The sequence below is a fragment of the Lissotriton helveticus genome, chromosome 5_1 (genome assembly GCF_964261635.1).
Source record: "Lissotriton helveticus chromosome 5_1, aLisHel1.1, whole genome shotgun sequence".
Classification (NCBI taxonomy): domain Eukaryota; kingdom Metazoa; phylum Chordata; class Amphibia; order Caudata; family Salamandridae; genus Lissotriton; species Lissotriton helveticus.
Genome location: NC_136065.1, coordinates 1569877579 through 1569893730, shown reverse-complemented (window position 1 = coordinate 1569893730; position 16152 = coordinate 1569877579). Strand labels below are relative to the sequence as shown.

Sequence of the window (16152 nt, the reverse complement as noted above, 5' to 3'; positions counted from 1 at the left end):
GCTGGCCAGAGGCATTTGCATCTTTGACTTTCACGAGCGCAATCCCCGTGCTGTTCCTGTGACCAGGAGCTTCTGTCTCTTAATCTGCTGCTCTGATCGGTCTCTGACCTTTTATACACACAAGAGGCATGTGCGCTCGCATGGAAGCCCCGTCTGTTGGGCCCCGCCCACACACTCGAGGAAGCCCCGCCCCCAAATCCGCCGATCCGCATAATCCGCGGATTTTGCGGATCCAAGATCCGTGAATCCGCAAATTCGTGAATCGTGGATCCGCAAAATCCGCCCATGCTTAGATGGAACTCTCAACTGATCCCGGCAGGGCAGGGCTGGCCGTAGCGGGCACCGGACATTCCCCCGGTGGGCCGGAGGGGTGTAGGCCGGTTTTGTTACAGTCGGACTGTTTCGTATTGATTCACGAGCCAATAAGTGATGGTCTCACTTTGCACTGTTAGTAATATGTGTATGGGGGGTTATCAATAGAGGAACGATGGGCTCTGTATGTTAGGAGTGGCAACATAAAGAAACTTATTCCGTAAGGAGGTTCACTAAAGCGCCATTAGAAAGTAAGGAAAGGGATGCGCTTTTTACGTAGGGTTTCAATATTGAAGTGGTGAGAACCTATAAAAAGACACCCTTGGACACATATATTTCACCTTCTGCCCCTTGTTACAGTTCTTTGAAGGGCAGTGAGGCCTACAGGTAGCCGGGTGAGAGTCTAGTATAGGCGAGCGGCCAGTGTAAGAGTGTTCATCACAGTGCGCCCTTCCCCCTCTGCAGATGCTGGTCCTTCATTGGACGGATCGGGGGTCGTCAGGTGGTGTCCTTACAGAGGAACGGCTGTGTCTTCACCGGCACGGTGCAGCACGAGCTCCTCCATGCCCTGGGCTTCCACCATGAGCAGAACCGCAGTGACCGCGATGACTTTGTCACCATCCTCCTCCAGAATGTGATGCCGGGTAAGTCTAGAAGGTGTGAGGTAACTAAGCTAGGTTAAGACTTGATATACTCCATGCGCAGTAGATGCCATAGAATATATACTGATTTTATTTGCCTGGGTTTGGTGAACCTCTGCATTCTGCAAATCAGCTTTTTTGGGATGCTATGAGAACGAGGGTATATGGGGAAGGCAAGGGTTATGCAGCCTTATGGTGAAGTCATTAGCTGGAGGCAATGCTAAGCCTTTCACTGTGACAATAAATGGTACAAATGGAACAGCCACGATGACACACAAACAAACCAGTATTACTGGACCAGTAAGCTCAGTTCCTGGTTAAAAAGAAACAAATGTAAGCATACATTGCAGCATAATGGTGTAGGTGTAAACCAAGTTTTACAACAGTACACGATTGACGATATCAGCAAAGTATGCAGTTTGTAATTTGTCGTCCTTTTCACCTGACTTGATCAAGACTGCAAATGTTGCAAATGCGAAGTATCTAAACAACAAAACTGGTCAAGTCAATCAAATAGGAAATGGAAACACCCCCCTAGACCATTGATCGTATGTGCAAGAAAGGGGTTCCAAAATATCTTAAAAGGGAAGTCAGTTAGGAATACGAGGGCCAACGAGTGGGGGACCAGCCCAGGTCTTGGTCGGGCGTGGATGTGTGCAGACAGGTCCACTCTTGGCCTTGTCTTCGCCCGGGCGCGTCCTGCACCGTGGGGAATCCAGAGCACTTATACAGCGTGATGCTGTGTGGCCCAGTGACCCTTCCTTCTCATGGGCTGGGGTTGTGGCCAGTGAAGTCTACATTTCCTGTTTACTACGACATTCTCTGAAGAAATAATGTTTTTTTGTCTTTAAATCTATGAAGCTCGTTGATAAACCATGAACGCTGATCTATATTACTAACTTCTTTTTCTTGTTTCGGCATTTACTGTGCTATGGAGAGACAATATCAATTTCAGGATCAGTGTCTCAGTCACTATTCTAGCTGAGTTTGGCTTCAGTCAGAATATTCTTTCTTTTCTTCCTTCCTTTCTTCAAGAATTCTTCCAGATCCAGGATTGTTCTTTACTTCTTGAAGGTGGAAGGGGGTTACGGGTGACACTCTTCAGACACCACAGTGTTGTTCTCCAGAATTTCTGAGAGACACTTGCCAGGATGCCAAAAATAAAACAGCACCTGGCAGAAAGATGCGGCGGCTCCTCCGCTATGGCGAAGGAGCGTTGCTCCCCTCGCCAGCACTCTGAGAAACGTGAAAAATAAAACGGGTTTAAAGCCCATTTTATTATCCTTTTATTTTTCTTGTGCCAAGTCTTGGGGCAGGGCCAGGGTGATGACAGGCTGGAGGGGGAGTGGTGGGCACTGCCTTCACTGGGCATGTGGGTATGGCCGGCCATCTCAGACTGGCCAATCTCACGTGCGCAGAGAATCTCTCTCCAACCCCAGCTGCATTGCCGGGTTGGAGAGAGCAGGCACAGGCTCCCAGTCTGTCTGGGAGCGCAAATCATCAGGACTCAGGCCAATCCTGAAGCTGCTCTCATGTGAGCAGCTTCAATATTGGCCACAGGAAATTCTGGGAACCTGTGCCTGCCTGCAGTGGAGAGGAGTGAAGCAGATAAGTGCGATTGTGGAGGGCAGCAAGTAAGTTCTTTTTTATGTTGTTTAATTTGTCTCCATCCCCCATCCATCCCCCACCCCGCCCCACCTCTTTTCCCAAACACAAGCTGCTCCTGAAGATGATTAAGATGTTTATGAAAAGATGATACCCACAATACAAACAGGTTCCTTGATCTCTTTGTGTCTCATATGTTCTTCCACATTAAGGGGACCAAGGGTTACTCCTAATTTCACAGGACCTTCAGTTGTGTCAGAGAATACTTCAGTTGTCTTGAGAACGAGAGGCCTCCTCATCCAGCTTTCCTTGTCTCATTCCTTGCTATATGCAGTGTGGAAGCACACTTCCTATTAGTACCTTAATGTAGTATTTGTCATGATATTATAGGAAACTGAACTTGAGACTTCATCAACTCGTATTTTAATAACATGAACAATGATTGCTTGTAATTATTTTTTCTTAGGCTTGGAAAATAATTTTGAGAAGGTGAACACCAATAATCTTGGCACACGTTATGACTATGCTTCAATTATGCACTACTCGAGGTACGTTTTGTGAAACAAAATTGGAGATGCCATTGTTTAACAGAGAACAGCGGTTTTCACTTCATGAATTACTGCACAAATGATTTATCGGATCTTGGGAATCTTGGGTTGGATATGGCATCAGGGGCCATATTATACATGCAGTGCATTTTCCTTCATTGTGCTGGGCGCACCTTTTAAAACGTGCCCCTAGCGCAATAAAGAAAAATGCACTGTATTATGATGAATGCACTGCCCCCAGGGCAGCCGCGAACTTGCGATGCCCTGGGGGCAGCGCTTTCAAGTAAAAAACTGAGTGTTTGCTTTGAAGCCGCTCCGTGTTTTCAGAGTGCAGGCAGTACCTGCCTGTACTTTTAAAGAGGATTGGAGAGCCCCTTGTAGGCGGGTGCAGTAAATGCTATTGATATTGCAGAAAGGGCTGCACAAGCGTCTGCACCCCCGGAGCACTTTGTGTAATATGGCCCCTGATAGCTACTCTCATTATCACTTGCATATGCCTTCACCGATATGCCTACCCTAATACACCTATTATTCACTGTCATTCTAATATTTCTAGGCAGCACAGATAAAGTATGGTAATGAGATGTAAAGCAAGCTTGTTAAATCTCACTACTGGGTTTTACAAAAAGCGGGCTTGGGGTATCTGCCACTTTTGCTGTGGTGCAACTGCTATACAAAGCATGTATAAGGGTAAACAGTGAACAAATGAGAATAGTGTCATGTATCATTCCACATCCCCAGTGTAGCCCACAGGCTCCTAAGGACAAGAGAGAACACTGAAAACATTCTTCTAAAATTCCTCAGTACTAAGGACACTGAAAAATAGAAGTTTCTCTCAGGGCTAAAAACTCATTCTGTATTTATTTTCTCAAAATCTTTATTTTGTTTGACCTCAGGTGAGCACCTGATAATTAATTAGCTACATTTATGACTTTTGACCATTCAGTTGAGTCACAATCTATTGCATTGTCACCTGAAGCGACACAGAAAATGGTGCAGGAAGTGCAATCTCACTCAGGTAAATCGAAGACGTAATCAAGGAAAAGCCTACTAGAAAGAGTGGTCAATATTATGCTTTACCAAAGAGATATCAAGTTCTGTCTAAAGCTAACATATCTGAGATCAGGTTATTGGACACCCTCTCTACTGGATGTAGAAGGTTGTATCCCATCTGGAAATCAATGCAAAGAGTAGTTTATGGAGATGTACTTAGCTCTTAAGATTTAACACAATTGGTGTTCATGATTAATGGAAACTAACATTGACTTCAGCTCACATGCTGCCATCAACATGCAGTCTTGTTAAATACTCTATGTATTTGCAAAATGACCAGCCTTTTCACTTAGAGTGTTCACAGAGGGGTCATTGCCTCTATGTGGACAAGGCACAATAGTAGAAGATTGCGTTGCATCTGCTCATACTTGTGTTTCATTACAGGAATGCCTTCTCACGCAATGGGAGTCCCACCATTTTGCCCAAGCCCGATCCTAACACTCCTATTGGGCAATCTCGACAGTTCACTGAAACCGACATCGCAAAGATCAACATGTTGTATTGCTGTAAGTAAACAAGTGGTCATAAGTGATTCACTTCAGGTAGTTTATGTTGCTTTGTAATTTATGGGATGGTGTGGGGACTACTGTAATACCCAGGGGCACCTAGGGAGTGTGCCTTCTTTATACCTCAGTGGTATAATATCAGTACACCCAGCATTGTCACTTGGTGCTAATAATATATGTTATGTTATCTTATGTTTAATCTGTAGAGCAGTGTTCACATTTTGCATGACTTTTCAGCTCTGTACTAACTCAATACTGATCCTTCTTGAAATGTATACTTCGCTTCCCTCGGCGTTCATGAGTCTATGAGTCTATGGGACATATTTACAAGTGAATGGCGAAGCGTGGCATTAATCAAAAATTGCTAACGCTCTGAAAACGCATGGATGCACCGTATTTACAATGGTACAACACATCCCTGTCTTTTCCCTAGTGCTGGCACTAAACTCAGCTGCCTATCTCCCATGCAGGCACCCTTGCACCATAGTGCAAGGGTGCCTGCATTGAGGGAATGATTGCTTATGTGCAGGAAGGTACTCCTACCTACACATAAACAATCACTAATGGTGATTTGTAACTTCTATTTGTCCTACATTGTGCAGCACACATAGAAGTTGCAAATCATCATTTATTAAATGACTGTTTTTGTGCAGGAAAGGACACCTTCCTGCACATAAAAAAATCATTCATGGCTATTTGCTGCTTCTATGTGTGCTGCATAATGCAGCACAGATAGAAACAGCAAAATAAGAGGAGAAATTAAACTTTTCCCCTCAATTCGCCATGTTAAGACCGAGTTTTCCTTGGTCTTAATTTTGGAGCTGCCCCATATCTACACCATCCTTGTAAATAGGGGGCAGCGTCAAAATCAATGAGGGTTGCGACAGAATGCCCACAGCAACGCCCATTACCCGCCCCTTTCACGCAAAAGAAACATGGAAGGGGGCCTTATTTACAAGGCGGTGATAAGCCACTTAATGTAGTTTAACGCCACCTTGTAAATAAATTGAAGGGATTATCGTCACAGGAACTTCGCAAAACGTCATGTTCCTGTGGCAATAAGTCCTTGTAAATATGCCCCTAAATGTTCTCGTTAAAGTATAGAAAGCCTTCCATCTCCATGTCGATTCCATAGCTAGGTATATTGTGTTGAACACTGAACAGCTGTAACATATCCTCCCTTTTCTGCAGGTTTTTTATCTACCTCTACACTTTAACATTCCTTCTACTTTCCACAAGGTCTTGTCATATTGTTTACCTGCTTTGAGGTCATCCTACATTCAATCTTGAAAATACTCAAAAGCAAAAAAATCTTGCAGTGCTGCTGCCTGTGATGTGACTGGTCTTTGCGTGGGGAAAGCTAGCACTGTTGCCTGTGCTCTCTGTCTTCTGTCTGTCTAACAGAAGCTTGCACAAATGCTACTTGTACTGTGATTGTTCTGTGTGTGCCTGTGCTCTGTCTTCTGTCTGTCTAACAGAAGCTTGCACAGATGCTGCTTGTTCTGTGGCTGATCTATGTGAGTGCAGGGAAACCTAGCACTGTTGCCTGTGCTCTCACTCATGTGTCTGTCTAACAGAAGCTTGCACAAATGCTGCTTGTTCTGTGACTATTCTGAATGAGCACAAGGGAAGCTAGCACATGTTGCCTGTGCTCTCAATCTTCTGTCTGTTTAACAGAAGCTTGCAAAGCTGCTGCTTGTACTGTGACTGTTCTGTGTGAGCGCAGGGGAGCTAGCACTGTTGCCTGTGCTCTCACTCTTGTGTCCGTCTAACAGAAGCTTGCACAAATGCTGATTGTACTGTGACTGTTCTGTGTGAGCGCAAGGGAAGCTAGCACATGTTGCCTGTGCTCTCTGTCTTCAGTCTGTCTAACAGAAGCTTGCACAAATGCTGCTTGTACTGTGATTTTTCTGTGTGTGCCTGTGCTCTGTCGTCTGTCTGTCAAACAGAAGCTTGCACAGACTGATCTATGTGAGTGCAGGGAAACCTAGCACTGTTGCCTGTGCTCTCACTCATGTGTCTGTCTGACAGAAGCTTGCACAAATGCTGCTTGTACTGTGACTGTTCTGTTTGAGCGCTAGGGAAGCTAGCACTGTTGCCTGTGCTCTCACCCTTGTGCCTGTCCGACAGAAGTTTGCAAAGCTGCTGCTTGTACTGTGACTGATCTGTGTGAGCGCAGGGGAGCGAGCACTGTTTGTTGCCTGTGCTCTCACTCTTGTGTCCGTCTAACAGAAGCTTGCACAAATGCTGCTTGTACTGTGACTGTTATGAGTGTGCGCAACCATAACTGACAATGTTGCATGTGCTCAGTCTTCTCTCTGTCTAACAGAACCTTGTACAAATGCTGCTGGTACTGTGACGTTTATGAGTGTGCGCAAGCATAACTGGCACTGTTGCCTGTGCTCTCAGTCTTGTCTCTGTCTAACAGAAGCTTGCACAATGTTGCTTGTACTGTCACTGTTCTGTGTGAGCACAAGGGAAGCTAGCACCTTTGCCTGTGCTCTCACTCTTGTGTCCGTCTAACAGAAGCTTGCACAAATACTGCTTGTTCCGTGACTGTTCTGAATTAGCGCAAGGGAAGATAGCACAATTGTCTGTGCTCTCAGTCTTCTGTCTGTTTAACAGAAGCTTGCAAAGCTGCTGCTTGTACTATGACTGTTCTGTGTGAGCACAGGGGAACTAGCACATTTGCCTGTGCTCTCTGTCTTCAGTCAGTCTAACAGAAGCGTGTACAGCTGCTGCTTGTACTGTGACTGTTCTGTGTGAGCGCAGGGGAGCTAGCACTTTTGCCTGTGCTCTCACTCTTGTGTCCGTCTAACAGAAGCTTGCACAAATGCTGATTGTACTGTGACTGTTCTGTGTGAGCGCAAGGGAAGCTACCACGTGTTGCCTGTGCTCTCTGTCTTCAGTCTGTCTAACAGAAGCGTGTACAGCTGCTGCTTGTACTGGGACTGTTCTGTGCCTGTGATGGATGCTTGGACACTTGCTGCTCATACTTTACCTCCTCTCCTCTTGTGCAGTGCAGATCTCCTGGATGTAGCACACCTCTCCTCTGTGTAATTGGAGCCTCCTGCTGCTGCTTGTGCTATTACTGTGCAATGGGCAGTAATAGTGCCGCCATTGCACCTGTTGTACTTGTTCGGTATGCGCAATGGAAGTCTGCAGTACTGGTGCTGTACTATACTGTCTGTGTATGAAGGAAGCTTGCCCTGTGGCTGCTGGCCATTCTGTGACTTGAAGCTTGGTAACATCTTTTCACCATGCAAATATCAAAAGCATGCCAGTGGTAAAACCTATTAATCCGCCTTCTTCTTCCCTCTTGCAGCGAGGGGGACTCATTCAAGAACTCTACTCTAAAGCCTGCAGGTGTATGAAGATGAAGAGTGCTTCGAAGAACTGAACTGTGCCTCTGCTGACACGCTGTCTTTGTTTAGCACATACTCAACTTCCTAAATAATAAACCTATGTGGACATCTGCCTTCCGGCTCATGGAAAGCATGTACGTGTCTCCTGCCCTGTGTTTTAGGCATGCTTGAACCACTTATTTTAGTTTCACGTCAGTGGCAGATTTAAAAGGAGGTCAAAGATGCCACGACCTCTCCCCCTCATCTGCAGCTTATATTTTGTTTCTGGTGTCCCCCCCTGAGGGCTGGTGTGAAGTAGCGTGGTTTGGAACTGCAGCTGACCAATGGGGGCCCACGGGGAACCCGGTGGGCAAAGCCTGTGAGACTGTCTGCAAAGATTGTCTGAAACAGGACTAGTGGGACAAGATTACCAAGAGATGCAAAGTTATGACAAAACATGGGTCCCTGATGACCAACCATGAACGTTGTGAGATGTTGATCCTTTCTTTATGTGATATGCAATAAACTGCGGCCTTTTCTTTTACCATAACCTTGTGTCCTTCGAAGTATGTGGGCAGAAGGGAGGGGTTGTGAAAATTCACACAAACATAAATTGCATGTAAGACTAAAATGTCAGCAATTAGCTTGCTAAAGTGGACCCAGTCCTTATCTTTCTGACTTATATTTTGCAAATTAAATGCTTGCACGTTAAAGGAAATGCTGTGCAATTCATTGTTTCGTCTTCTTGCGTTACCTCAGCATGTGTGCGTCGTCTTCTTGGGTTACCTCAGCATGTGCGGGTGCATGCCGCATCGTGATCTACCAGGGCACGGCTAGGTACTGTCATCCAGAAGACGATGGAGCATCAGGTGCAGTGTCTTTGGGGCTGGGCTGCTACCGACAGGCAAACAAAGAGACCCCTAGGAAAGGGGTCAGGCAAATATCCTTTTGTGTTAGTTATAAGGAGAACACAGCAGGCTGGCTGGGTGCATGGGGGTAATGCTGGATGTTGTGTGATCTGAGGGCCTCTGGGTTAGAGGGGCTCAAGAAAAGTGGAAATAGGGTGATATCTCGGGTTTTGGGGGCTGGATGGGGACATGTGTTGGCGTCTCCAGGGGCACAGTGAGGGAGAAGTGCAGCTGTACACTGCTGTATGGTGTCTCGGGGGCCAGCAGGGCTGGGGTGACTTTCTCTCTTTGTCGGGGCAGCAGTGGCGTAAGGAAACTTGAGGAGGCCCCCCTGCAAAGTGCATGGAGGGTCCCCCTTCTGGACTTACATAGGAAATCTCAGGCCAGGATCCTGCACTGAAGGGGGGGCCTGGAGCTCCCCCACTCTCCCGCACTACAGGGTCTGCAGGGGCCTGTGTTACCCCTCTGGGAGCAGCTATATTGCAGCCTTGGTGGGGACAGAGTGCAGGCGGCAAGGTTGGATTGGGATGTGGTGGTAATGTTGCTAGGGTAGGGGCTTGGAGTGGGTAGTTACTGAGGTGTGGCAGGGGGTGTGGTGGCAACTGGGTAGTGACTTATATGAGCTAGAGCTGTGGCAGCCAGTCACCAAGTGAGAGGTGGCTAGCAATACATTTTGGTACAGGTGAGTAGTGACTGAAGCGAGTCAGGTGGATCGTGCCTGAGGTGAGGCAGGGGCGTAGAGGTAAGGCTGGTAGTGGATGTGGAAGCAAGTAGGTTGTGACGAGTATGGTAGGCGAGTGCCTAAAGTAAAGCCAAGGGTGTAGAAGCTGGTGGTTAGTGAATGAGGTGTGGGGAGGGATGTGGAGGGAGTTGTGCCAGACAGCTACTAGTGGGTGGGATGGGGTGTGTGAAGGGAAATGGCTCAGGTAAGTAATGAGGTGGCTAGTGACGGAGCTGGGTGCAGGTGGGTATTGATTGGAGGTGGGGGAAGATGAGATTTGTCTAATAAGTAGGGGGGGCTTTAGGGAGCGTGTGGCTAGCTTGGCTGATAAATCTGTAGTGGGAGCAGGTAGATTTTCCTGAGTCCTATCTCACTCCCACTCCTCTGTCACCATCCCAATACCCGTCTCGCTCTCGAACCCTATCACAGTCACATCACTGTCACCATACTCACCTCTAACGCTCTCAGGCTTGTTGTCCTCCTTATCACCCTACTGTGTCTTCTTACCCTCCCCATACCTGTCACTCTCTACGGGAAACACCCATTACATCGATGTCAAAACATCGTGGTGCCATCGCACTGCGACTTTTACATCGCAGGATCGTTGGCATCGCATGAATTCACTACGCATGCGACAACGGCGCGATGCCATTAACGCGATTACAACGCTACGGACGATGAAATGCCAACTAATTGTGCGTTGCCTGCACGCTTACGCCTGCGATGCCAAGAGGTTGAATTCTGCTTCGAAAAAATGTAAGTACGATTAAATAACTACAAAGACAACTGAGAACCTGCAGTGGAAATAATTGTGCAAACACAAGCACGATGCAACTAAAAGACAACGGACAATGAAATAACTAAAAACACAAGCACGACGCAACTAATTGTGCGTTGCCTGTAAATTAATGGCAAATAATTGTGCGTTGCCTGCAGCGGAAATAATTGTGCAAACATGATTAAATAACTACAAAGACAACGGAGAGCCTGCAGCGGAAATAATTGTGCAAACACAAGCACGATGCAACTGTGTTGCCTGCAGCGGAAATAATTGTACAAACATAATTAAATAACTACAAAGACAACGGAGACCCTGCAGCGGAAATAATTGTGCACACACAAGCACGATGAAACTGCGTTGCCTGGAGCCGAAATAATAGTACAAACATGATTAAATAACTACAAAGACAATTGAGAGCCTGCGGCGGAAATAATTGTGAAAACACAAGCACGATGCAACTAAAAAGGCAAGCCTTTACGATGAATTAACTAAATTAGTGTCAACTACTTGTGCGTTGCCTCGCATGCGATTACAACGCTCGCTTACGCCTGCGATGCCAAGAGGTTGAATTCTGCTTTGAAAAAATGCAAGTACGAAAAATAATTGTGCAAATACAAGTACGATGAAATATGCCAAGAGGTTGAATTCGGCTTTGAAAAAATGCAAGTATGATGCAGCGGAAATAATTGTGCAACCACAAGTACGATGAGAAAAACTAAATTAATGGCAACTAATGCGTTGGTTTAACTCGCTTGCAGCTGGAAAGGGGTGCGGGGCTGGTGATGTGTGGGTGGTGGATGTATGGGTGCATGGATGCATGATGTGTGGGTGGTGGATGTATGTAACTCGCTTACAGCTGGAAAGGGATGCGGGCTGGTGATGTGTGGGTGCATGGATGCATGATGTGTGGGTGGTGGATGGATTCATGATGTGTGGGTGGCTGATGGATGGATGGTGGATGGGTGGATGGATGCATGATGGGTGGCTGGATGGATGGGTGGATGGATGCATGATGAATGGGTACATGAGGGTGGATGGATGGGTGGATGATGGATGGATGGATGGGTGGATGGATGGGTGCGTGATGGATGGATGGATGCATGCATGATGCATGGATGGATGGTTGGATAGTTGGGTGGATGGATGCATGATGGATGGGTGGATGGATGCATGACGGATGGATGGATGCATGATGGATGGGTGGATGCATGATGGATGGATGGATGGGTGGATGGATGCATGATGCATGGGTGGATTGATGCATGATGGATGGATGCATGATGGATGGGTGGATAGATGCATGATGGATGGTTGGATGGATGCATGAGGGTGGATGGATGGATGGGTAGATGATTGATGGATGGATGGATGGATGGATGGATGGGTGGATGGATGGGTGGATGGATGGGTGCCTTATGGATGGATGGATGCATGCATGATGCATGGATGGATGGTTGAATGGTTGGGTGGATGGATGCATGATGGATGGGTGGATGGATGCATGATGGATGGATGGATACATGATGGATGGGTGGATGTATGATGGATGGATGGATGGGTGGATGGATGCATGATCGATGGGTGGATGGATGCATGATGGATGGATGGATGCATGATGGATGGGTGGATGGATGCATGATGGATGGTTGGATGGATGCATGAGGGTGGATGGATGTGTGGATGATGGATGGATGGATGGGTGGACGGATGGGTCGATGGATGGGTGAATGGATGGGTGAATGGATGGATGCATGATGGATGGATAGATGCATGCATGATGCATGGATGGATGGATGGATGGATGGATGGTTGGGTGGATGGATGCATGATGGATGGGTGGATGGATGCATGATGGATGGGTGGACCGATGCATGATGGCTTGATGGGTGGATGGATGGGTGGATGGATGCACAATGGATGGGTGGATGGATGCATGATGGATGGGTGGATGGATGCATGATGGATAGGTGGATGCATGATGGATGGATGGATGGATGGATGGATGGATGGATGGATGCATGATGGATGGGTGCATGGATGCATGATGGCTTGATGGGTGGATGGATGCATGATGGATGGGTGGATGGATGCATGATGGATGGGTGGATGGATGCATGATGGATGGATGGATGCATGATGGTTGTAAGTGTCCATTTATGAATGATGAGACGGACACAATGTTGTGATGTCCCATGCAAAAATGAAGCCAATGTGTAATTCTAAAATATAAATGAATGTGATATGTAATGTCACATACAAAAAAACACAATAAACACGTTTGGACATTTTTATTTTCTTTACATTGCATTGATATCAAATACTTAAATACTTACTAGGTATTTAATAGCAAACAAAATTAACAACAAAAAACAATGACACAATGCATTAACAATTTAAGGATGGTACATATCCCTAAAAATATATTTTTTTAAAAGGTGTACAATTTACAGATAGGATTATGGTACACTACAGTAAGAATTCAGATGAAGAAATCCAACATAGACAAGTACCAACTTTTTTACCCAAAGGAATTAAGTACATGTGTGATGGAAGCAAGGTAGTCAGAAGGCACAGACAAGGTGAAAAGTTTTAATACTGCCAAAAGTCAGGCAGATATTTCCTTTGAACGGTGGGAAACATGTGGATGTAGATTACCTGCTAAAGATTATGACATGCGCATTTCCTGGTAACTTTGCTCCTTTTGCAAAATCTCAAGAAAACTGTAGAAATGTGGGTGCGGTTTGCCAATACTTTTGTTTAAAGAGTTGTGCCAACCCTCTATGGCATTGTTTGTCTTTGCTCCTCCCTCTAAGCAGGTGGAGTTGCAGTTCCACCAGTCCACAAGAAAACGTCGTTTCTTCCGGCAACCTTAATATTGGTGCCAATTTATCTTCGTTTACCATAAAGTATTCAGACTCTGTAATCGATGTGTAGTACTCGTCTACACTATTAGGAGGAACAAAGCAAAGTCCAGATAGTTTTTTAAGCTCAAACTGTAGTTTACTATCAGACACATAATCCTCAATAAGGGATGTTTTTTGAATTTTGTGCCAAATAGCCTGAGAAAAGTGGAAAAAACATCCTTGTATTTGGGTATCCATGTACAATTTCTTTATAGCATTTATCATGGGTAATTCAAAGTCCATGATTACTTTTCTCGGACTTTTGTTTGGGATTTTGGATTTCAGGACTGACAAAAACTCAGTATAAGTTGAGGATTGTTTGTCTGTTAGTAGACTGTAGACTAAAGGGACTACAATGTCGTTAACGTACCCGTGAATGGTGTAGATTTGGGTGAAAGGGGTGGGCGTACTTTTAAAGGTCCCATCCATCATCCACACATCACTGTTCTCCAAGCGGTTGAGATTACGGGGGGTGCTAAATATTATAATGCACCCATCCACCCACCAACCCATCCATGCACCCACCCATCCACTAACCCATCCATCCACCCATCCATCCACCAACCCATCCACCAACCCATCCATTCACCCACCAACCCATCCACCCACCCACAGAGATACAGCTATGCATTACTGCCCATTACACACATTATCACTACAACGCACACCTTCCACCTGCGATAAAGAAAGACAGTGCATGGTTCCAACCACTATTACTGCCTTATTACGAAAGTGAATTTCTTTAGGTGGTAATGTGTGACCAGAATATTTGTCCTAAATTGTAGTGCTTCTTATTGTTGCAGCGGTGTTGTTTTTGTGCATCTAGCTGCTTGAGCTACTGAACAATTTAAGACACTAAGGTCTGTCTTACACACCATGCAGTGCCCCGGGGCACAAATGGCGTGTGCGCCTCATTTTTGCGTACAGTACTTGGGGCACTGTAGCATTAATTAAGAGGCAACAAGCATCTCATGTGCGCCAGAGCTTTTTTGTGAAAGTGTGGGCCCGATGCAAATGAGGGAATTACTTTGTAAATGGGCTTTTAACCGCATGCACGCTAGCGGTTTTCCCGCTGCGCGCTGCGTTTTTCAAATTACCGCGTTACATGACGAGCTCAGCTCGTCATCAGCGCACGGCACGTTACGCTCATGACGAGATGAGCTCGTCATCAGCCCCGAAGGGGTTAAGATGCGCACTAAGAGAGAGCTACAAACAGAGCAGGCTCTTATTCATGGCTGTTACTTGCATCGGGGTGCACTGTCCATGTTGGCAAACCAGTTCAAAGATGCACAATGGTGCAAACAAGGACAGTGAGTCCATAACGTAATATGGGCCCTTTTAGCGCAAGACTGTGGCACAGCCTTGTCTTAAATTAGCACTTTCAAAGCTGACGTTTTATAATAGGAACGGAGTATTGACCCAACAGCAAACAAAATGTAGGTTTTCTATGGGCAAACGGCAATAACTGATGGATTCTAATATGCAAATGAAAACCTTTTGCTGAATCCAAAAACAACAAAAAACATACGAGCAAAATTATTTAAATCGATATCTGGTTTACCCAAAGACCTCAGAAAGAAAAAAACTTAAAACAGAGGTGCTGCGCTTACGTCACCCACTACAGGGATAGCTGAAGAGTAGGGCAGATTGACATACAAAGCTTTTATTTTCTACATTGCTAAATTTAATCTGCCCATTTCCTGTTTTTAATCCAACGTTTATTGGTCTGAATAACATTGAATCAGGAAAGCTCTAGCTGCAAACTATGGGGTTTAATTGTGCCCTTCAACGCGTGCACCTGCTTTATTTTAATCTGTAAGTGCTTTGTGTTGAAATTTAACTTTTTGTGGCGATGCTCCTGCCACAAAAAGTTAAATATCAACACGAAGCACTTACAGATCGAAATAAAGCAGGTGCATGCGTTGAAGGGCACAATCAGGGTTTCTGTGCACAAGCAGGGCTTACGAGTATTTCGTGTGCGTATTCCACAAAACGGTGGAATCTTCCTGGATAAATACGCAAGACAAACAACCATGATCTCGTATCTGCACCGACATTACAAATAATGAGACAGACAAATGTAAAATAAAAAAGGACAGTTTTGGACAGAAGACGCACATTTCAGGACACTTACCTATTTCAAAGTCTGTCCACAGAGTCACGGCTGCTCACATCCACAACACAGACACAAATGGCTGCAGACACGGTGGGCAATTTTATATATACCCCCCACCCACTGGGGGCCAAGCGTTAGATCCGGGATCACGCATTGGCTGTAAACATTTTAAACATGTGGTAGGGCACAAACATTGCGTTGTCATGACGCGCGATGTAAAGTCTGCGATGTGATACGCTATTCATTTAGAAGGGCGCATTAGCGTTGCAACAACGTGCGATGCAAACATTCCCGCTGTGATCGCTGTTGTGATGTAACTGCCGCACTGTAAACGCACGCGAAAAAAATGTAAGCGATGGATCATCATACAACCCTCCCTACATCCCTGTCACCTCCCAGTCCATTTCATCGGATGTATGACGGTATGACGGTATGACGCGTACCGTCACAACGCGTGCTTTAACAACGCGTCCCTTACAACGCGTTGGGTGTGCAGATTGAGAATAGTATAATTCACTATTCTAACACCAGTCCCCGTGGACACTAGGGAAGGTGTTGGAATAGTAAATATACTATTCTTAATCCTCTAGCGCTCTCCAGCGCAAGTCGTGGTTACGACTTGCGTTGTAATGGACGCGTTGTTAAAGCCTTGCGGAGTAAAATCCGCGTGGTAAAGGATGTTTCCCATTTCACTTTGCCGTCCCAATCGCTGTC

General features: G+C 45.8%; 1 protein-coding gene across 1 annotated transcript in view; it reads left to right on the top strand.

The window, feature by feature from the left end:
- The window catches only part of LOC144753708 (hatching enzyme 1.2-like), a 34352-nt gene extending 25793 nt beyond the window's left edge, over positions 1-8559 (top strand). The window contains exons 6-9 of the mRNA XM_078641300.1: positions 778-956; positions 3025-3106; positions 4544-4665; positions 7991-8559. Coding sequence (XP_078497426.1) covers positions 778-956; positions 3025-3106; positions 4544-4665; positions 7991-8022 — 415 coding nt within the window. The 3' untranslated portion in view covers positions 8023-8559. The remainder of the gene's footprint in view (positions 1-777; positions 957-3024; positions 3107-4543; positions 4666-7990) is intronic.
- Positions 8560-16152: the final 7593 nt, after the last annotated feature.